Source organism: Mustela putorius, unplaced genomic scaffold, assembly GCF_011764305.1.
Source record: "Mustela putorius furo isolate JIRA1106 unplaced genomic scaffold, ASM1176430v1.1 tig00003983_pilon_pilon_pilon, whole genome shotgun sequence".
Classification (NCBI taxonomy): domain Eukaryota; kingdom Metazoa; phylum Chordata; class Mammalia; order Carnivora; family Mustelidae; genus Mustela; species Mustela putorius.
Window position 1 is genome coordinate 10,804,905 of NW_025422123.1, and position 23,109 is coordinate 10,828,013.

Sequence of the window (23,109 nt, forward strand, 5' to 3'; positions counted from 1 at the left end):
TTGCCTGCCTCTCTGCCTACTTGTGATCTCTGTCTGTCAAATAAATAAATAAATAATCTTTAAAAAAAAAAAAAACATGGCACAGAGCCTGTCAAAGATCGCCCATGCACCGACAAGGGGCAGGAGGTGCGTGGTGTGCAGGGTTCGCCCACCCCAGCTTGCAGAGAGATGCCCTCTGCCTGTCACACGTGGCTTGGAAGGCCCGTGTTCCCTGGTGGATAGCTGTGGGCAGCTTGGCCTAGGCCTCAGCTTTCACACGTACGACAGAGCCACAGCCTTTTATTTATTCATTTATTTATTTATTTAAGATTTTATTTATTCATCTGAGACAGAGTGAGAGCAAGAGCAGGGGTTAGGGGCAGAGGGAGAGAGAAGACCTCTCTGGCTGAGAGCAGACCCCCGGCTGAGCCAGGAACCCTGAGGCCACACGGGGCTCAATCCCAGGACCCTAAGAACAAGACCTGAGCCAGAGGCAGATACCTAACCATCTGAGCCGCCCATGCCCCCCAGGACAGACCCACAGTCTTGTGAGATATGGACCTGCAGGCAGAGTCCCCAGAGTGCCAGCAGGTGGGTGGGCAGAAACTGGCTGTGAATTTGGAGCAGGAAGCACACACAACAAATAGGTCCCAGAGGGTGCAAACAGCAATCTGGCCCTTGATCCCTCCATGAAACCCACTCAAACTTCTAACTGTTCAGCCACGAAAGTTGACATTCAAAGAGGGAGGAATGACAAGACCCCACAATTATTAAGGCCAAAATGACCAGCGTGGTACCAAAGGCCTTCCCCAAGGTCATTGAATTAAACCGTAAACATTCCATCACCAGCTCTGAGGCAGGGAATAAGGTGTGCGCAGTGAGGGGACCCTTCCCCAGGTCAGATAGAAAAGTTCGGAAGGGCAAATAAGCCTGGGGAACTGGGTTAAGGGGCAGCGAACAGACAGGGAAGGGTGGGAGCCCAGGTAAGGGCTAACTGGCACTGGCGGAACCCAGGTCAGAAAGGGGAAATTAGGGGTACCTGGGTGGCTCAGTCATTAAGCATCTGCCTTCGGCTCAGGTCATGATGCCGGGGTTCTGGGATGGAGCCCATCATCGGGCTCCCTGCTCAGTGGGGAGCCTGCTACTCCCTCTCCCACTCCCCCTGCTGGTGTTCCCTCTCTCACTGTGTCTTTCTCTCTGTGTCAAATAAATAAACAAAATCTTAAAAAAAAAAAAAAAAAAGAATGGGAAGGGGGAATTTCAGCAGGCTCATTTGATGCACATTTCCTGAACCAGGATTGAATGTCCAGTTCCACGCTGAGTGCTGAAAAGGATCTCAATGGGTGTGGGTGGAATTGGGGAAGGAGGAGGGAGGCCACATGGAACCCCAAAGTCCATCTCTCTTCTTCCCTTTACAGCTGAGGCCAACAGAAGGTAATGGACAAGAGCTGAGGATTTAGGCTCAAATCCCAGCTCCGCCACTTACCAGCTGGGTGACTTTGGCCAAATTATACCATACCTTCTGAACAGGAAAACTACTGTCCTCACACAGAAAATAGTCCAACACCAAATGAGGGAAAGGGGGCTTTTCCCACACCAACCAGTTCTCCAGCTCTCCAGGCACCAGCTGGGTGTTTGATGATTCCAGTCAGTTCTGACACTGTCCAGCTGGAGTCAGCATCAGATCCCACAAGAGCTCCATCCCACAAGACTGCCCCCACTGCAGATGCCCATCATGAGTCCCAGGCTGTCACCTGGATCGAAATTAGGGCTCTCATGACCCCCTGTCAGGTTTTGCAACGGGTTATGACAACACACAGAACTCTGGGAAACACATCTCTGAGTTTCTTGGAAAAGGATGTGTTAAAGGATACCGATGAATAGCCAGAGGAGGAAAGTCATAGAGTAAGATCAGAAAGGTCCCAAGCACAGTCACTTTCGTCCCTGTGGTGTGGGGGTACACCACCCTCCCAGTGCATAAATGTGTTCATCAACCCAGAAGCTCTCTAGACCCCATATTTAGGGATGCTTCTGGAGGCTTCCTTATATGGGCATGATTGCTTATTAACTTCATCTCCAGCCCCTCTCCCCTCCCTGGAGAAAGAGGAATGAGGCTGAAAGTTCTAGACTTTTAATCATGGCTTGGTCTCCCTGGCCACCAGCCCCATCCCGAGGCTAGCCCGAAATCCTCCAGGAATAACCTCATTAGAACAAAAGATGCAGTTATCTCTCACGAAATTCCAAGGGTTTAGGAGCTCTGTGTCAGGGACCAGGAGCAGAGACCAAGGACATATTTCTTATTATGTCACCCCTGGCCCTCATCTTTCTCCTCTGTAATGTGAGGATAAATGATACCATGTCCTGGAGCTGTTTTAAGGATTAAATAAGCAGAAAGTTCTTAGCCCAGTGTTCAGCACATAATAAGAACTTAATTAACTGTAATTAATGTTCTTAGAGATGAGGAAGTTGAGACCCAGAAAGGGGGGTGGAAAGACTTGTCCAAAGTTGGCTTGAGACAAGACTCGGTGGCTCCATTCAGTGGCCTGAGCATCTGCTCTGTGGCCAATCGCTTCACCAAGGCAGAAGGTCACCCGGATGACCTTGACAGTCCCCTATACTATAGGGCGGGTTTCTCAGGTCAGACAGTTCACGCTTTCCCCTGGACAGATGTGACAGCCAGCCAGTGGCCTGGCCATACCAAGAAGAGTGTTACAGGTTGAATTGTGCCCCTCACACACACAAAGATACGTTGAAATCCTAATTCCCAGTACCTCAGCTTGGGACCTTATTTGGAAATGCGGTCTCTGCAGAAGTAAATAGTTGAGATGAAGTCCTGCTGGAATAGGGTGGGTCCCTGACCAAATACAGCTAGTGTCAGTATGAGAAGTGGGAAGACACAGAGGAGGTGGTGTGAAGATATAGAGCCACACAGGGAGAGCGCCGTGTCAGTGGGAAGGTACCTTTTGGAAATGAAGAAGCCCTTAGGATAAAAGGGTCAATTTAGGGTGTCAGGGACAATCCCTTCCTAGAAGCCTTGGGCTGAAAGAGGGGGCCTAAGACTCGTCCTGAATGGAGTTCAGTGAGGACAGCCAGCCTGGTAGAGGTGTCCCCGGTTAGGGGTGCTGGGACTCCTGTCCCCTCAGGAAGAGGGCCCTTGGATTGGTGGGGTGGGACCAGGCAGATCAAAAGAGGCTAGGTTGCTGACCTCGCCAGCCTGTGGGGGACAGGGAGAAGGAAGACAGAAGGGGCAGGCAGCTATTAAAATGTGCCACTGCCCTAGGACTCCCACTGCAATTGGAGAGTTCTGGGTGGGGGTAGGGGTTCTCCTCCCCCTCCCTCTAGAACCTTCAACTGTCAAGCCCCACGCTAGCCACCATCATGCTGTACTCCCCAGGTAGGCGCTGATGGGCCTTGTACTCCTCCTGTACTTCTGTAGACAAGGGCCTCCCCCTGGGGAAGGGGCTGTGTTCCCTGGAGGGTGACTCCTCCATCGGACTGGATGCTCCCTAGGACCAGATGGGTCTCTTCCTCAGACACCCTGCTGGTGGCCAGACACACAGGAGCCCTTCCTCCTATCTCCACTGAGAGGCTGGAGTCGGAGAGGAGAGGGAGCAGTCACCCTACTCTCATAGCGGCCTGGGAGAAAGGCTTGTGTGAGGGAAACCCCAGCAGCCATGAAAAAACTAAAACTCAGAGAACAGAAAGAACCTCTCCCCGGCCCAGAAAAGTGGGCCTCTTAGTCCAAAAAAGACCAGACCCTAAGAAGGCCACAGGACCAGGACTCTGGAGGCAGGTCTGGGGACCTGACCTCAGGGCCTGAGGGAGACAGTACTGGGGAATGTGGTGCTCAGCAGAGTTGGACTGTTCTGTGGGGTGGGGGCTAAGTGGTGGGGGGGCAGCCAATCCCAGCCACAGAAGGGCTCAGCCCTGCACCTCACCCAGCCTGTGGTGGGGCCAGCTGGCCTCTGCTAGGGGGCACTCAGGTCCTGGCTTCTTGGGCCATGACCATCTTTCCCAGGCCCTGGAAGTGTGGGCCTGGCCCAAAGAGAAGACCAAAGGCAGTCCTCGCTCTCCCGAAGTCCCCTGAGAAGTCTAGACAATATCTTATCTTTCTTTCCAGCCAGCTTTAGAAACTCAGCTGTCCCCAAAACTGCAGGCCTCCAGTGGTAGGGAAGCTGCAGAGCCCCTGCCCTCAGGGACGACTCCCCACCTGCAGGGGAAACATGATACACAACTGGGACAAAGAGCTTCCTTGTCACACATGGCCATCTGTCTGTCCTTCCCACAGCCAGCCTTGTCTGTCTGTCTCAGCTTGCCCACGTCCCTAGACCACCTGACAGTGCTCAGGTCTGTTACCCTCACTGGAGACATTGTTGGTGATGACTGTGGTGGAGTGTGTGTGTGTGTGTGTGCGTGTGTGTGTGTATGGTACACGTGCCTCCCCTCCCCCTATCAGCCAGATGAGCAGTGCATTCAGGCCCAGCCAGCAGAGGCAGAGTTTGGAGGCAGGACAGTGAGAAATGACTCCTCGGGGTCAGTGGTGACCAGGAGACGGAGGACTCCAGAGGGATGAGGAAGCTGAGATTTAACCTTCACAGCCTTGGTCTGCCCTCTGAGGTTCTCTAGTTTTCTTGGACACCAGCCCCTCTGGGATCCTTCCAGACCCTGAGCAGAGGCCAGCACAGCCACTCCGAGAGGCAGCCAAGTCAGAGGCCTCCCTGAGGCGGCCCTGGTGGTGGAAGGGCACAGAGTGGTTCATCTCACTACGTGGGTGCCCTTGGGCCCCTCACTTAACCCAGGTCTCTCAACCTGGGCACCTGGCATTTGGGGCGGTATAACTCTGTCATGGGGCTGTCCTGAGCAGGGTAGCGGCCTCGCCAGCCTCTATACCCCCCCCCCCCCGATGCCAGGAGTACCTCCTGTTCCCCGGTTATGACAACCAAATGCGTCTCTAGACCCTGCCTAATGTTCTTTCGATGGAGGTGTGATCTCCCAGGTTGGGGATCTCTAGCCCTAACGCCTGTGGGTAGGTCCTAGGGTAGGCCTAGGTCACGTGGGACAGTCATCCCTGCCCTGCTGGCGACACGGGGTAAGGACCAGGTGATGAAACAAGACCAGTTCTGATCCTCATCCCCCTTCTGAGATGTTCTGCAGCGAGCCTCTCTAGACCTACTTCACCTGAAGGGGGCTCCAAGTTTTGTCCCCCACAGGCCTCCTTCCAAGTCTTCCCCGGTTCTTTTTTTTTTTTTTTTTAATTTGACAGAGAGAGACACAGCAAGAGAGGTAACACAAGCAGGGGGAATGGGAGAGGGAGAAGCAGGCTTCCCGCTGAGCAGGGAGCCCGATATGGAGCTCAATCCCGGGACCCTGGGATCATGACCTGAGCCCAAGGCAGCTGCTTAATGCCTGAGCCACCCAGGTACCCCCTGTTCTTTGAGCAAAGAAATAAGTCGTTTATTCCCCTGTTGCCCCAACACACCCTTTTATTCATCCCCCCCCCCGCCCCCGCCCCGGGCCTGAGGGAGTGGGGAAGTAGCTCCTCTACTATTTTTAAAAGAAATAGGGCGCCTGGGTAGCTCAGTGAGTTAAGCCGCTGCCTTCGGCTCAGGTCATGATCTCAGGGTCCTGGGATCGAGTCCCGCATCGGGCTCTCTGCTCAGCAGGGAGCCTGCTTCCTCCTCTCTCTCTCTGCCTGCCTCTCTGCCTACTTGTGATCTCTCTCTCTGTCAAATAAATAAATAAAATCTTAAAAAAAAAAAAGAAAGAAAGAAAGAAAGAAAGCCAGAGGGCCTGGGTGGGGAGAGAGAGAGTGGGACAACGGGAGAGGAAAGGGGAAGAATGCCCAGATTCCAGCTGTATGCAACCACTTCCTTGCCCCCAACCCTGACTCTTCCAGAACCAGGAATTTCTGGTGCACCCCACCCTCAGGGGCCCTTCAGGAAAAAGGGGGCCATCACTAACCACCAAGAAGCTCCCAGTTATCCTACCCATCTGAGTGGCCTCTCTCCCCGGCCCCTCCTCCCTGCCTCTACAGCCTGCTGTGAAGATAACCATGAAGGGGGAGAGTCTGGAAGGGTCCTCTCAGAACTCCCCGTGAGTGAGTGTTCACTTCTGACTCCTCAGGGCCCAGCACAGAATAAATGCTCCTCAAAGGTGGCTGCAATGAGTTACGGTTTGCTCTAAGGAGCTCACACCGAGACAGACACACACTGATGATCCCAACACGTTCCTGCCTCCTTACGATCACTGAGGCCTAGGAGGGAGGGGGGCTGCTGTATGATCGCAGTAGGAACTCAAGAAATAACTAGTTCCCCAGCCAGGTCCCTGGGGGAAAGGCAACCAACATTTTCTGAGCACCTGCTGAAGGCCAGTTCACGTAGCTTGCATCATTTCATCCGGAAACACCCTTCGTGGTAGAACACAGCAGCCTCTGTATGCAGATGAGGAAATCAAGGCTCCGAGACATAAAGCAACTTGCCCGTGGTCACACAGCTACTCACCCCAGTTCAGGGCAGCCCAGGGCACCAGCTCTGCGAAAGAGGAATCAGTGCCTTCCAGACCCCTTTTCCAAGACCTTATCCAGTCTGAGGGAGGGGAAGGGACTGAACAAAGACCTAGGAGGAAGGGAGGGACCCCCCATCCCTTCCAGTCCAGCCTTGGCCCCTGCACCGTGGCTCCTTCCTGGCAAGGCCACGAGTGACGGGTAGGAGCTCGGAGCAGCCTGCCTAGGTCTGCCCCTGCCTGACTGCTGCACGCCAGGCGTGCAGCCTTGAACAAGTTCAACTTCTCAGGGCCTTGGTTCTTCCCCCCCCTAGCAGGGAGACAAACCCAGCCCTTGGGGTTGTTGTCATGGGGCTTCCCAGAGTTAATGCATGGAAATAATTTAGAACCAGGTTTTGCAGGCAGTCCTAGTATTTTTATAACAGCTCTGTAAGTGCTAGTCCCTTCTACAACTGGGGGAGACTCCTGTTATAGTCTTGTCACAAACCATAGGCTCCGTAGAAGAAGCAAAGGGCAGGATCCCGAGTCCGTCCAGCAAACTCACCCTAATCCTGAAGGCCAGTGAACTTTTCTCAGTGGGGACCAGGAGTCTACAGGCCCCAGGGACCCCAAGTGGACCCCCAAGGAGCCTTTATGTGGGGACCAGGGCCTTTGCTCATGGCCTGCACCAATGCTCCGGCTTCCCTGGGCTGAGGTGAGCTCTTTTTGGTCCCCAGCCCAGTCATGGCCTCTGGGCAGTGCTGAGTTGAGGTCTATAGAGCACACCATTTACCAGGAATCTGGGGGGATAGGGGACTCTCCCTAATGGAACGGAGAGTCCCAGGGAGGAACCCATCTATCCCTTCACAGGGAGAAACTGACATGCATGACCCTCCTCCCTTCAAGGAGTGCTGGGGCACGTCATTCAAAACATCTACTAAGCACCTCCTATGTGCTCAGTGCAGCAGCAAACAGACAGAAATCCCTGTCCTCACAAGCTTTCATTCCAGAGAGGGAGACAAATAAATAAATAATAATAAATATATGTCTGCCAACATCTACTCCATCGTGGACCAGAGCGGAACAGGGAGTAGGGGGCAGGGCAGGAGAGAGAAAACAGACTTGCAAACACAGATGAAAAATCACTAGAGTGCAATGCAAGGCATCCACCCATTGATTCACTCATTCATTCATCCATCCACTGAAAGTATGTCTGCGCCCCTGCTGGGTCCAGCTACTATATGAGACAGAGGGAACCCACTGGTGGACAGAGGAGCCCTCTCCTCCACCTTGGGGAGTCACAGACAAGCCAACTCAGAGCCGGTAGCAATGGGTGTCCCAAGAAAGGAAAGTGCTAGATGCGAGGGCAGCCCCAAACTCTGTGTGGGCAGATTAGGGGAGGGATTCCCTGAGGAGGTGGCATTGATCCGGGCCTGCAAGGCGCAGCAGGACTTTCCCAGTGGACAAGGTGTGTGCGTGGAAGCAGAAATGATTCCAGGCAGAGGCACTGAGGCGGAAGTGGTTCAGGGCAGTGGAGAAACGGCTGCCTGAGCTCGAAGTTGCTGGGCCTCTTGGTGGTAGGCTGGTTTGGGTTTGTCAGGCTCACAATGGGAGACCACAGGGGCAAATCCCCAGGAGACACCGCTGTGGGACTGGAGAAAGGGTGTGCTTGTTTGGGGTCGTGGGAAGAGTCAAGGGGCATCAGAGAAGTTTTGCCACCGGCTCATAATCCCCTTAGTTGATAAAGACGGGAAGATGGTGGTAGTCCACGGGACTTCCCGCTGAGGAGAGGCTCCTCCCTTCAGAGGGATTGTCAGGGAAAGGTCACAGGGGTCTGGGGTCTGCACTCAGACGGCATCCCATGTGCAACCCTCACCCGTGACCTTGGGCATGCTCCTTGACTTCCGGGCCCCTGCTTCCTCTTCCGGTCACTGAGAATATTCCATGGCTCTTTCTGGAGGCAGGTGTGCCTTGCACAGAGCAGGCGCCCAGTGCTGTTAGCTTTGCTAGTGTAACTCTTCTCCTCGTCTGCCACCTCGAGGGATGGCGAATCACAGAGACCCCCTGCTCTTGCCTCTGTGGAACTCAGCCCTCTGTGGGCTCAATCTGGGTCTCCCCCCTAGACAGTCTAGAACCCTCCCGCCCCTCCCTGGAGCTGCCCCTTCTTTTCCCCACTCTGGATGCCTCCCACACTGAGGCACCAACTGGGTTCTGTTTAACTCAGACCCCATCCTTCCACTACTCTCTGCCTCTATATAGACTGGCCTATTTGGAGCAGTTTACATAAATGGAATCATGTAGTATGTGGTTCTTTGTCACTGCCTTCTGTCACTTAGCACCATGTTTCTGAGATTCATGTATGTTGTAGCGCGGATCAGTACTTCAGATCTTTTCTTTTTGAGAGAGAGAATGCGCATGCGCACACACGCACACACATGCACACACACACTCAGGCGCAAGTGGGGTAAGGGCCTGAGCGAGAAGGAGAGAGAGAAGCTCAAGCAGGCTCCATGCTCAGTGCAGAGCCCTCATGACCTGAGACCATGACCTGAGCCAAAATCAAGAGTCGGACCCTAACTGACTGAGCCCCCCAGGTACCCCAGCAATTCATTTCTTTTTGAATTGTATCCTTGTATGAATGATATTCCTTTGTATGTGTGTTTCTTGTCTTACTGGGGCATTTATCAACTGATGGACGCTTGGAGTCTCCTTCCCGCTTTTTAAGACTTGCGAATAATGCCACGACCATCTGTGTACAAGCGTTTTATAGGGACATACATTCTCCTTTCTCTTGGGTATATACCTAGAGGAGGAATCGCTGGGTCCTGGGGTCAGGATCCTATGTTTAACTATTTGAGGGATGGCCAGGCTATTTTTCAAAATGGCTTCACCCTTTTATATTCCCACCAGCAATGGATGAAGGCTCCAGTTTCTCCACACCCTCGCCGACCCTCATTATTATCAGTCCTTTTTATTACAGGCATCCTAGAGGGTGCAAAGTGGAGGAACATTGTGATACGTTTGTATTTCACCTGGCGACTAATGGTGTCGAGCATTATTTTATATCTTCTTCAGAGAAACTATCTATCCAGACCCCTTGTCCATTTTTGAACTGAGCTAACTGTCTTTTCATTGTGAACCAGAGTCCATTTTCACGGATCAAGGAATGGCGGCCCACATAAGCCAGAACCGGCTCAGGGCCAAGGGCGTAGGCCAACACCACAATGCCGAGAACTTCAACAACCAGAATTATGAGGACCTGCAAGCAGCCTGTCTGAGGAGGGGAGAACTGTTCGAGGACTCCTTTTTCCCCGCCGAACCCAGTTCCCTGGGCTTCAACGATCTGGGCCCCAGCTCCAAAAGTGTGCAGAACATTTCCTGGCAGCGGCCTTGTGTGGGTACTGGGAGGGGAGGCAGGGAATGCTCGGCAGAGTGGGAAGACTGTTTGTCACGACCCCCCCATCACTTTGATATTTCCGGTCCCCCGACCTTCTATCCCGACCCTGGATCAGGCCTAGGGACGTTCTGGCTATACTTAAGCCAAACCTCTTAGAGAACCCCTGGGAAAGTCAGTCACTAACCTTTGCTATCACGTCCTACAACTCTGCCAAGCTGGTCCTGTGGCCTTCCCCCTCAGGTGCCATGTTTTCCCCTAGAACTTGGAGGTGAATGTCGTTCCCCAGGAATGGTGAGAGGGAGGTTGGGAGGGGTTGTCTTGGACCCCCTAAAATCTTTATTCCTTCACCACAGCAAATCACAAGCACCCCTCACTTCATCGTGAATGGGCTGAGTCCAACAGATATATGCCAAGGCGTACTTGGTGAGTGGGGAGCAAGAAAACCAGTGTGGAAGGAGGGGGTGAAATGAGGAAGATGGCTGAGGTAGGAGGTGTGCCAGGGTGTCTTTTGAAGAGCTGGGACCCCTAGATTCAGATGATCTCTCTTCCCCTTCCACTCTGGAGAGGATAGCAAGACTGTCAGGAATATTTTTCCTATTCCGCCTGGTGCGATTCCAGTCCCTCCTGTTGCTGTCTAGGTCTGGGAGTAAGCTGGGTGGTCTGTTAGTTACCCATTGCTAAACAATCAGTTGCCCCCAGACTTAGTGATTTAAAGCAATGACAAACATCTATCACCTCATAATTTGTGAGGAACATACCAGGTAGGGTCTGGCTCAGAGTTTCTCATGAGGCTACAGTCAAGATATCAGGCTTCCCCTAGGACCATCTGAGTGTCTGCACAACTTGTTAGCTGTTGCCCCAGACAGAGTGATCTGAGAGAGAACAGAGAGGAAACCATCATGCCTTTTGCAGCCTCCTTTCAGGAGAACACTCAGGTCACCTCCGCTATATCCCATTTGTTCGAAGCAAGCTGGAAATCTGACCCTCACTCCTCACCTGAGGGGAAGGAATTAGGCTCCACTTCCTGAGGGGAGGATTGACAAAGAGCTTGTGGACATACCTCTAAGCCACTGCAGGTGCCAGGAGTTCCTCAGTCTGATGTATCGAATAAAGGAGCACTGGCTTCCTCAGCCCACTCTCCCACGGGTTCCTATGACAGCCCCAAGGGATAGCTTCCTCCCTCAGGAAGGGTTCCTCCAAATCCTGCTTGTTTCTCCAGGGATAAGACTAGAGCCTGAGTTCTGTGGAATCTGTGGCAGAGAAAAGGGCAGGTTGTGGGCAGGGAGGAAGCCAAGGAAACCCTGGGCCCCATGTCTGCCTCTGTGGCTCACTGGGCTGTGGGAGGAGAACCGGCTTCTTCCTGGTTATGTGTCCTTTTGGCAATGGAGGATTGGAATATCCATAACCTTCCCTCCCCACCTTCTGCCTCCCCTCAGCAAGGGTACCCCAAGGCATCCAGGAGGGCATTGGTAATCACAGATGCTTTCCCAGTACCCGCGGCATCAGCCTGGCCTGGAATACTCACTCAGGGTACCACCGCACCCGCAGCCCCACCCAGCAAAGTCTGAGGTACCCAGGAGAGAGAGTTCAATAGATGACCTTGGCCTAGGGATACTGCCGTTAGCCCCCATCAACACCTAGGCCCAGGGACCCAGCTGGGGTACAGACTAAGCTGCTTGGGTCTCCAGTATTAAGTGGGTGACATCAGGGAGTGCTTTCTTGATTATTACACCAATGTAATCATAGAGTAGAAGTAGAAGGAAGGCAGTATGGGGAAGATGACTGGATTTGTTCAAGGGATGGGAGAATACTGGCTGTCTCCACAAAGCAGATACCCACAGCAGTTCTCAGGGTAAGGAGCAAGATGAAGGCCAAATATCTCCTCCTCAAATCCAAAAACCAAAGTATGTGGCTCTAATTTGTGAATCTGTTACCTAATAGGAAAGGTAAAGAGGCTCACAGCCAACACCCCCCACCCTGCCTCCAGAGCCTTTCGCTTCAGCCCAGTTTCTCCCTACAGATTCCTTCCTGAACATTCCTCAGGGGGAGGGTCAAAGGAGGCGCATCTCTGTGGGGGAGGGGCCACAGAGGCTGTTCCTGCTCCTTTAGGGCTTGGATTCTGGGACCCACACTCACCTATGGGAGGGCTTGAGAGGTAACCCCCTTCCTGTCTTTCCAGGGGACTGCTGGCTGCTGGCTGCCATTGGCTCCCTTACCACATGCCCCAAACTGCTGTATCGTGTGGTACCCAGGGGGCAGAGCTTCAGGAAAAACTATGCTGGCATTTTCCATTTTCAGGTGAAGGATGATTTGAAAGCCAGAGTTGTTTTATGCTGTGTGTATGAGAGAGACAGACAGATAAAAAAAAAGGGGAGGGAGGAAGAAGAATGACATGTGCTTGGAATTTACCTTTCTTTTCTTTTTGAAAAATAACATTTATTAGGGTGGGCTTTTATCTAATTATCAGAGAAATGTCTGCTCACTAAAGAAATTAGGTAAGCTGATTTTTTAAAGCCCAGAGAGAAAATAATTGTTATCAGTTTGTGGCTCTCCTTCTGCTTCTCTCTCTCTCTCTCTCTTTCTCTCCCTCTCTGTCTCTCTGTCTCTTCCTCTTGGTAGAAGTGTGTGTGCATGTGCGTGTGTGTGTTTATGTGTTTTGTGTATATGACACTGGGAGTCAACAGTCAGTCAGGGTCACATAATTTTTGTAATCTGCTCCTTCAGTTTAGTGACATGTGGACAAATTCCTCACATCACAAAAATGTTTCTGAGAATCACAAGAGTTTTTTTAAAACCTCAGAAATCCTGAAGCCCAAGGTCAAAATGCGGCTGGTGTCTCTCTGGAGGCCCGGCAGAAACTGGAGATGAGAGCTGGAGGCAAGCTTCAAGCTTTTCATTGCCTTTCCCACACCCCTCAGCCATTCAGGGGAGGGGCCTGTCCGCCTCAGGCGTGTCCCTGATCCTGGCCACCAGGAGGTGCTCGAGTAACACAGTTTTTATACAAGGCGTGTGCGTGTGTGTGTGTGTGTGTGTGTGTGTGTGCGCGCGCGCGCGCCCAGGGGAAAAGTGGGGGATGTGGGGGTGGGGGCGTGCGTGGGGGGAGTGGGAGTAGGGGTGTGGAGGTGTGTGGGAGGGGGTGCACGCCTGTGCTTGGAGGAAGGCCTGGGCAGACAGATACCCTAAGCCCCACTGAGGTCCACCTTGCTGCCCACAGATTTGGCAGTTTGGGCAGTGGGTGGATGTGGTGGTGGACGACCGGCTGCCCACAAAGAATGGCAAGTTGGTGTTCGTGCATTCCGCCGAGCGCACTGAGTTCTGGAGCGCCCTGCTGGAGAAGGCATATGCCAAGTGAGTGTCCCAAGCTGGGCATGCCTCCAAGCCTTCCCTGAGAGCTGGCAGCTAGGGGGGCAACTGGAATCAGGGGAAAAAACAAACGGAGGTCAGGGCATCCCTTCCTTCCCTCCCCTCACCCTCCCATGCCCAAGCTGACCTCTCTATCCTGGAGCACAAAAGTGCCCTCTCTTTGCCCACAGGCTGAACGGGTCTTATGAAGCGCTGTCAGGGGGCAACACCGTGGAGGGCTTTGAGGACTTCACGGGGGGTGTGACCTATAGCCTCCAACTCCAGAAGCCCCCTCGGAACCTGCTGAGGATGCTTAGGAAGGCCATCGAGCGATCCTCCCTCATGGGCTGCTCCATCGAAGTAAGCCATTCCTGGTCCTGCCTCAGGGCCTTTGCACCTGCTGTGGCTTTCACCTAGAAGGGTCTTTCCCCCAGAGAGCTGCATGACTAGCTCCTTCTCATTTACATTTCAGTTCAAATGCCCCTACTTTGGCTTCTCTTCTCCACCTCCAAATTTAAATCAGTTGCTCCTAACCTCATATGCTCTCTACTTTGTTTTTATTTTCATCTTAACATTTATGGTGCTCTGTCATGGTCTTACTTATCAATGTCATTATTCACAGTCTATCTTCTCCTGGCTGTTTCAGTCAGTGAGGGCAGTGACTTGTCTCATTCACGGCTGTATGCCGGGACTCAGGGTGCTGCTTGGCATACTATACACGCCCAGCAAATATTTATTCAAATAAATAAATGAGCCTAGACTGCAGCCGTATGACTCCACAGTTGGCATTTTTGGGCTTTTATCCCAGAGAAGTGAAGACTTATGTCCACACAAAATCCCGCACACAAATGCTCACAGTGACTTTATTCATCGTGGTCAGAAACTGGGAACAGTCTAGATGTCCTTCGATGAGTGAATCATTAAACTGTGGTGCACATATGCCATAGGCCATGACTCAGCAATAAAAGGAAATGAAATATTGATACACGCAACTACGTGGATGAATCCCAAGGGAAATATGCTGAATGAAAAAAGCCAAGAGAGTTCCATGCTGTATGATTCCATTTCCCTAATGGTCTTGAAATGACAAAATTTTTTAAAGATTTTATTTTATTTATTATTATTATTATTATTATTAATTATTTAGAGACACAGAGAGAGAGAGAGAGAGAATCCCAAGTGGGCTCCACACTCATCACAGAGCCCGACTTGGGCTCGATCTCACCACCCTGAGATCATGATCTGAACCTGAAGTCAAGAGTTAAACATTTAACCTTTTAACCAACTGAACCACCCAGGCACCCCTTTTAAGATTTTTTTTTAGGGTGCCTGGGTGGCTCAGTCATTAAGCCTTCAGCTTGGGTCATGATCCCAATGTCCTGGGATCGAGCCCGATGTCAGGCTCCCTGCTCAGGGGGAAGCCTGCTTCTCCCTCTCTCACTCTCCCTGCCTGTGTTCCCTTTCTCACTGTGTCTCACTCTGTCAAATAAATAAATAAAATTTTTTTAAAAAGATATTATTTTTAAGTAATCTCTGCACCCAACATGGAGTTCAATCTCACAACCCAGAGGCCAAGAGTGGCATACTCCACCAACTGAGCCCGCCAGGTGCCCCAAAATGACAAAATGTTTTTAAAATGGAGAACAGAGGCGCCTGCGTGGCTCCATCATTTAAGTGTCTGACTCTGGATTTTGGCTCAGGTCAAGATCTCAGATCCTAGGATCTGCCGGGCTCAGGTTCATGCTCAGCAGGGGTCGGGGATCTACTTGAAGATTCTCTCCCTCTGCTCCTCTCCCCCCTGCCCCCGCACTTACATGCTCTCTATCTCCGAACTGAATAAATAAATAAATATAAAATAAAATAAAAATAAATTGGAAGTGGAGAACAGATGAGCCATTGTGAGAGGGCAGGGAGGAGCATAGCCAGAAGAGGCTGGCATGGTCATAAGAGGGCAGCACAGAGGATATGTCCGGTGCTGGGATGGTCCTGCTGTGGGACCCTGCTTGTAGGGCAGGGTACTACCCACGTGGTACAATGACACAGAACATACACAAAGGACTACTGGTGAGAGTGGGGACATTTGTAGAAGACCGACACATTACATCAACCTCAGCGTCCCGGTATTGATATTGTACTATAGGTTTGCCAGATGTTACCATGGGGGTTTGGAGGGGGGACTGGATACAGGATGCGCAGGCTCTCTCTGGATTGTTTCTTTTTTAAGGTAGGCTTCCTGCCCAGTGCGGGGCTTGAACTCATGACCCCAAGACCAAGAGTCGCCTGCTGTACTGGCTGAGCCAGCCAGGTCCCCTCCCTGGATTATTTCTTACAACTGCCTGGGAATCTACAATTCTTTGCAAATACCAGGTTTAATTAAAAACAACAACAACAACAACAACTGAATCCCAGGGCACCTGGATGGCTCAGTCAGTTAAGCATCTGCCTTCGGCTCAGGTCATCATCCTGGGGTCCTAGGATCAAGTTCTGCATCAGGCTCCTTGCTCAGTGGTGAGTCTGCTTCTCCCTCTCCCTCTGCTCCTCCCTCTGCTCGTGCTCTCTCTCTCTCAAATAAATAAAATCTTTTAAAAAACTGAACCCCAAGAATGCTCACATCTCTTTGCGGGCCCCAGTGCCTCTGACTGGATCCTGACTTCCTCTCCTCTGTTCCGCAGGTTACCAGCAATAGTGAGTTGGAGACCTTGACCCAGAAGATGCTGGTGAGAGGGCATGCTTATTCCGTGACCGGCATCCAGGATGTGAGTCTGCCAACCACACCCTCCCCGGAGACCCAGGAGAAGGCAGAGAATCTCTCCTGCCTGAGGTCCTTGACCTTGGGCCACATCCTCCCACCAGGTCTGGTACCAAGGTCGGGCAGAAACCCTGATTCGGGTCCGGAATCCCTGGGGCCGGATCGAGTGGAATGGAGCCTGGAGTGACAAGTAAGTGTCCCTGACCAGCACTGTCAGGGGTGAGGGGCAGAGCGAGACAGTGCCACTGACAAACTGGCCAAGCCCTCCCCAGGAGATTCTCCATTCAACTCAGGAGCCCCACAAGGCAGGCATTCAGGGGTGGGGGAATCCCTTGGGGAGGACCAAATGCCTCCTTAGCCCTGCCCCTGTCCCTCCATTGCCTGTCTCTGCTCCAGCGCCAGGGAGTGGGAAAGTGTGTCTCCGGACCTCCAGAACCAGCTCCTGCTCCGGAAGGAGGACGGGGAGTTCTGGTCAGTACAGCTTGGGGTGGGCTTCCTTCCTTTCCTCTGCCACCCTCCCACCTGTGCCTTTGATGGAGAGGCTCCTTAGGCGGGGGGCAGGGGGGAAGCGCTATGGGTATGGGGATGCCGCAGGCTCCAGCCGTTGCCCTCTGTCCCCCCACCCCACAGGATGTCCTACAAAGACTTCCTGGACAACTTCACGCTGCTGGAGATCTGTCACCTGACGCCCGATGCCCTCTCCGGGGACTACAAGACCTGTTGGCACACCACCTTCTATGAGGGCAGCTGGCGGCGCGGCAGCAACGCGGGAGGCTGTAGGAACCACCCAGGTGTGTGAGGGGACACAGGGGCCCCACGGATCCCACCCAGCCCTGTCGAGGAGGCAGGCCCGGGATTGGGCAGCCCGTCCACCCCAGGGAAGGGCAGAGCCATGCTGACCTGCTTCATTCACAGACACATTCTGGAGCAACCCCCAGTTTAGGATCTCTCTCCCTGAGGAGGATGATGAGGACAACCCAGAGGACAACCAAGCCGTGTGCACCTGCCTGGTGGCCCTTATGCAGAAGAACTGGCGACAGGCGCGGCCCCGGGGAGCCCAGCTGCAGACCATTGGCTTTGTCATCTACGAGGTGGGCACTCCGGCGGTTCTCCCAGCCAGTCTTGCTCCTTCTCCTGGCCTCACCCCTGCAACACCCTTCCAAAGCCCTTACGAATAGGAAAGAGGAAGGAGATGGAACGTCAGGGATGAGGCTACTTGCCCAAGTTTGCACCCCCAAGGCTGTGTTCTGACACCCCAGAACCTGTGTCCTAATCCCCAGACCCTCTGAGCCTTTTCTGCACCATCTTCGAGTCTCCCCACAGATACCCCACACCGAGCACTGACTCCAGCAGCCAAGATAAATCCCTCACAATGTTTCCAAAATCATACTTTGCAAAATCCTATAAATGACCATTTGTTCAAAAAGTTATGGAGCTCCCACTATGTACCAGGCCCCAGTCCAGTCTCCACTGGGGCAGTAGTGAACAAACGTAGACACAAGTCTTGCCCTCCTTCTAGTCTGTGAACCCACCAGGTTAACAGACATCAGACATTCCTCCAGATATTTCCAAGGTTAGATGTGGTCCTTCGGGAAAAGCTATATTCTCTGCTTTCCACCCAGAGATCTATAGAGCATCAGCGTGTTAAAGGCTCTGGTCATCCCTATAGGAGAACAACCCATTTATCTTCGTCTAAGCCACCTTTACAGAAGTATGTTCAATGCTCAATTTCAGTAATCACCTATGAACTTCCTGCAGGGTAGGAGTGTTCCGTGGAAAATGCTTGCGTTCAGGAAAATGCTCTCCTTTTTCCTTTGTATAAACTGTACCTTGCTCTTCCAAACTTAGGGACTATCAGTATTAACACTAGGACTCTGAGCTATTCAAGCCCATACCCCACCCCACCACCAGTGTCCCAGTGCCCTTAACTTCCCCTAACACACACACGCACACACACACACACACCTCCTGGCTTCTAACGGCCTGAGCCCCTTCACCTTCACCATCCTGGGGTTCTCACCTCTCTCTCTTTCTGACCTCTCCTAGGTCCCAAAGGAGGTACAGAAGATGTGGGGCTTGATTCTGGGCAGGCGCTGCCCCACCTCTGGCAAAGGGTGGATCTCAGCAAAGGGTTCTCAGGGCCGCTGGAGGCCTCTGGGTTAGGATTCCAGTGCCCTGGGGCCCCAGGTGGGAGTTGGGGCAGGAGATCTTCCTGGGATTGCTTGCCAGTTGGGTGGTGTCCAGGACTGGTCAGTTTGTGGTGACGCCTTCCACAAACTGTGCCCAGTGTAGCTTCACTTTTGGGGTCCGCCTCTCCTTACCCTCCCATGCCAGCCCTGTACCCACCTCCAAGGCTCATATAGTTTCAGAACATCCAGGATTTTCGCTTGAAGAAGGACTTCTTCATCAAGTATCAGGACCACGGCTTCTCAGAGATCTTCACTAACTCACGGGAGGTGACCAGCCATCTCCGGCTGCCTCCAGGGGAATATGTCATCATTCCCTCCACCTTTGAGCCTCACAAGGATGCTGACTTCCTGCTTCGGGTCTTCACAGAGAAGCACAGCGAGTCCTGGTGAGGAGCCCTACCTTGGTGCTCCAAGACCACCTGCCCAAGAGCTCCAGGATGTCACCCTTAGCGAGCAACCATCAGGTCCTCCCCAACTCCACCCCCATTTTAAGTCAGGGAAACTGAGGCACAACGATGGGGGAGTCCCAGCTGGGAGCAAACTAGAATCAGGACCTGGATCCCATGCAGCCTGTTCCACATTGCTTCAGATACATGACATGACCTCTCCTCATGACCACCCCCACTAAAATCCCTGTCTCCCTGATCCCGGATAATTTCCAAGGCTTCCTTCACTTTTGCTCAGGGAACTGGATGAAACCAACTATGCTGAGGTACTCCAGGAGGTGAGGGGATGCTGTGGGGTGGAGGGAGGAGAGGAAGCACCTGGGGAGTGTGAAGGAACTTTCTGGAACGGGTTCCTTTCCCACTCCTTTCCCTGCAGGAGAAATTCTCTGAGAAGGACATAGATCCGGACTTCATACGTTTGTTTGAGATAGTGGCAGGAGGAGAGGTGAGAGGCTGAGCGCTGGGTGCCCAAAGGAGGTGGCCAGGGTGAAGGTGTCAGAGTAGAGGTTTACTGTCCCCCTCCCTAGGACAAGGAGATAGGCATGTATGAGCTACAGAAGCTCCTCAACAAGGTGGTCACCAAACGTGAGTCTTCCAACCGCCAGACCCCACTCACAACTTTTCCCTGCAGCTTCCTCCTCACCTCGACCCTCCCTCCCTGCATCCCCCTGCAATGCCCCGCTCACTCCTTCTGTCTTCCTGCCCCTTTCCTCCCTCACAGTCAAAAACTTCAGGACCCAGGGCTTTGGCCTAGACGTGTGCCGCTGTATGGTCAACCTCATGGATGTATCTTCTTATCCAGGGGTCTCCCACCGCTGACCCCCTGACCCCCCCCAAGCTTGACCCCCCCAGAGGTGGCCCCTCTCTGGCCATCCATGCCCTCCTTCCTGCTGGGGATTCGGCTCTGAGGTAGCAAAAGAAGCCCATTCTGGCTAGTGCTTGCACAGGAACCCCTGGCCTCACGGCCCCCCACTCAGAGAGCCCCTCTGCTTCCCCAGCCCCAAGTTTCCCTCTTTTCTCCCTCCGCTGGCATCCTTGACCACCCCTCAGAAAGATGGCTCTGGCAAGCTGGGGCTTCCCGAATTCCAGATCCTGTGGAAAAAAATCAAGAAATGGACGGTAAAAAAAAAAAAAAAAAAAATTACAAGGGCAGTTTATGGTGGGCAGAAAGGGAGGTCCTCCAGAGCGATGGGATTAGTAAGGATGATGCTAGAACAGGAGCCCCCAACTAGACACACGCATACACAGGACAGGACAGGATCTGTTTTCTTTTTTAAGATTTTATTTATTTATGTGAACAGTGAGGGAGAGAGCACAAGCAGGGGGAGTGGCAGGCAGGCAGGCAGAGGGAGAGGGAAAAGGAGGCTCCCCATCGAGCAAGCAGCTGATGTGGGGCAACAGGACAAGGTCTGTTGAAGTGTTGGTGTCCTGGCCAGTCAGAATATTTAACAACCAGTATAACCCAGGAATCAGCTAGCTCAAAGGTACATGCACAGGGCCCAGTTGGGAATGGGTCTTTCAGAACACTGACTTGGTTTCCAAGCCCCTCTCCTTGCCAGACGTCCCCTACAGTCACGAGAGTGGGCACTCAGGGAGTGGGCCCAGGCATGCAGCCTTGGGTCTTGGGCAATCCTTGTAGGTTACCTGTTCTAAAGCAATTCATTACTTCCACCGCCCCTCCATGCACACGGCCCGACCGACCTCACCTGTCCGTCCCTTCAGGACATCTTCCGGGAGTGTGACGAGGACAACTCGGGCACCTTGAACTCCTATGAGATGCGCTTGGCACTCGAGAGGGCAGGTTAGCAGGGGGTCAGGAGAGGGTTTGGGGGCAAGGAGGGAGGAAGCAGTGTCCAGAGGGCTGGACTCCCCCTCCGCACTCCCCTCCCTCCCAGGCATCAAGCTGAATAACAAGGTGACGCAGGTGCTGGTGGCCAGGTACGCAAACGACGACATGATCGTGGATTTTGACAGCTTCATCAGCTGTTTCCTGAGGCTGAAGGCCATGTTCAGTGAGTCAGTCCTCTGCCCGCTCCCCACCCTGGGCTAAGGACCAGGGGCCGCCTCCTACACACCCACACGAGTAGCAGGGCTCCCAGACCACGCCATCTTAAGAGCATGGGTGATACGGGTTCAAATCCCAGCTCTGCCTCTTGGTGGCTCTGTGCCTTGAGCAAATCATTTATGTCTCTGTGCTTCTGTCCTCTGTTCTCATCTATAAAATGTGGGCAACAATAGTATTGCCCTCCTAGGGTGGAGGTCCTGAATATAAGGGTTTGCATATGGCTCATGGCAAGGCCATGAGATGTTCTCCTTAATCCCTTTCCTGGCAAAGGGTTTCCTGGGAAGCAGCAAGGAACAACTTCTTCCTCCCTTTCATCCTGCCTCTTGGGAAATGGGTCTTACCAACCACAGACTCAGCTCCCAAACCCCTCCCCTTGCCTCCTTTCCAAAACAGCATACTTTCTATCCATGGACCCCGAGAATACTGGCTATATTCGCTTGAATCTGAACCAGGTACGTGGAAGGGATCTTCTGGCACCCACCCCCACTCACGGCTCCCCCAGCCATCCTGCCCATGCCCCCTCCCATCCTTGGATCTGTTTTTCTCCCCACAGTGGCTGCAGACCACCATGTGGGGATAGAGGATCCCCGAGGAGCCTGGCTCCCACCACCCCCAGGACCCCACCACTGTGGGGCTTCTGGCCCCAGAGCAGGGGCCTCCTTGTTGCTCTGGGCTCTGCGGTCTCTGCTGATGGAATGGGCTCCAGCTAGTGGCCCCGGATGCCGAGCTTTTCTCCAGCTCCAAGCCCTCCAGCATCCACCTTCCCAGCCCATTGTGTTTCCTTTCCTCCCCAGCCTGCTTCTGGTGGCTGGATTCCCCCAGTATATTTTACCAAGATTGTCACTTCTCTAGTGGCTGTGGAGGCTCTCCACACTTTCCTGCTCACACCTACCCGCTGACTACCCCTCCTGGCACAGCTCCCCTCTTCTCTGCTTCACGTGGAAGGCGTTATTATAATAAACAGTCCATGCCACTGGCTTCCATGTCTCCGTGTATCTATGCCAAGAGAATTCCTGGCGGGGGTGGAAAACACTTACCTAGCCCCAAAGAGGGGCCCCAGGAGCTCTCAGGGTGTCACCCTACTTCCAGGGAAGAAGGCAGGACTGTCACAAAACTAGAGGGCGCTGTTGACGGCTTTATGTGCGGTCCCAGGGTTGCTAAAAGCACAGCAGGCCCTCCCAGCTGACTCTATGGAGCAAGGTACCAAGGGGCAGCATCAGGGGAGATAGCACTGGGCAAAGTTAGGGACCCACAGGGCCCTAACCTCTTCTCTTCTCTTGGGGCCTGCAAAGATGTTAGTGTGGGCATCTCAAAGGTCAAAAATCCAACACCCACACCAGCTAGCTGATGGTAGAAATGAACCAACCCTCCTGGGTGTGAGGCCTATAGCTTCGAGAACTATGGCAACATGTGAGTTCGATCCTGCCTGAAAGGTGTTCTGTTTCAAATAATTTTTATGCTTAGAGACTTGCTGCCTGCCAAACTACTGCCCTCGCAGGAAGGATCAAGGACCTTGGAGTCTCTACCCCAGATCCCCCCTTCCCCAGCCTCCAGCCACTCCCTGCAGTGAGAAGCCCAGACCACCTACAACACCCCCTCAACTACACATCACCCACCTATCCTTCCAGATCTTTCCATGGTTTCCCCTCTGGTATCTCTGGCCTGGGCACCCGGTCCTGTGTTTGCAAGCTTTTTAGTCTCTTGGACAGAGACTGCCCCCAGATCCCTTAGCTTGGGGACCTGTTGACCTTAAATGCATCTAGATCCTTCCTGTGTCTGTGTGCACTTTTGTCCTGGACAGGGGGAGGGTGCGGGGCTGGCTTCGAATCCCTCCTGCAGCCCTGCACTGAAGCTTCTTACCATTTGCATGGACATCCACCCCTCTTATGCTTAGCTGGGGGCTGGGATTCCAACACCCACCCCTAACCCTTGGCCCCAGCCATCCAGTGATTGATTTCTCTGCACCAGCCCTGCCCACTGCCTCCTTTGTGGCCTCAAAGATGAAACCGAGCCAGCCACCCTCTCCCTCCCCTGCTGCTCCCACCACTTCCCAAAAATCATCTCCACAGGCCACCCCCGTCTTCCTTCCTCTGCTCCCTACAAATATTGTCTGAGAGGTCATGCTCTCTTAAGGAGCCTCTTAAAGTTGGGTTTCTGCGCCCCACCTTCTGCCACCCTTTCTCCCCAGAGTTGCTCTCTAAGGAGCCAAGAAAGGGGGCAGGGCAGGGATCATTTGGGGTGGCCTGGAAACTAGCAGGTCCTTTGAGGTTTGGAGAGGTTCTGGAGAGTCCCAGCGGGTTCTGGGAAGCCTGGCAAGATGCTGACCCCACCTCTTGTTCCTTGCCCTAGCACGAGATGCTGCCAACTTTGGGCTGGGTGATTTTCGGCAACTTATTTTATTTCTCTGACAGTTTCCTTTTCCTCAACTGTGGACTGGCGAAGTTAATAAAAATTTCACTGAG

The 23,109-nt window shown here is 53.1% G+C and overlaps 1 protein-coding gene across 4 annotated transcripts; it reads left to right on the forward strand.

The window, feature by feature from the left end:
• Positions 1-3,299: 3,299 nt before the first annotated feature.
• Positions 3,300-21,625, forward strand: CAPN11 (calpain 11). Of its 4 annotated transcripts, XM_004739806.3 has the most exons (22): positions 3,300-3,373; positions 9,603-9,853; positions 10,210-10,279; positions 12,036-12,154; positions 13,071-13,204; positions 13,390-13,558; positions 15,871-15,954; positions 16,052-16,137; positions 16,344-16,418; positions 16,578-16,738; positions 16,863-17,038; positions 17,994-18,005; positions 18,311-18,522; positions 18,821-18,860; positions 18,959-19,027; positions 19,110-19,167; positions 19,304-19,368; positions 19,633-19,701; positions 20,305-20,383; positions 20,478-20,594; positions 21,041-21,099; positions 21,201-21,347. In XM_004739806.3, exons 1-22 carry the CDS (start codon positions 3,358-3,360, stop codon positions 21,225-21,227), a joined length of 2,148 nt encoding a protein of 715 aa, XP_004739863.1. In that variant the 5' UTR covers positions 3,300-3,357; the 3' UTR covers positions 21,228-21,347. The 4 variants fall into 4 exon arrangements, with proteins under 4 accessions (XP_004739863.1, XP_004739860.1, XP_004739862.1 ...); XM_004739803.3 differs by having other exon boundaries at positions 21,041-21,625; XM_004739805.3 differs by having other exon boundaries at positions 18,821-18,848; positions 21,041-21,625.
• The last annotated feature ends 1,484 nt before the right edge of the window (positions 21,626-23,109 follow it).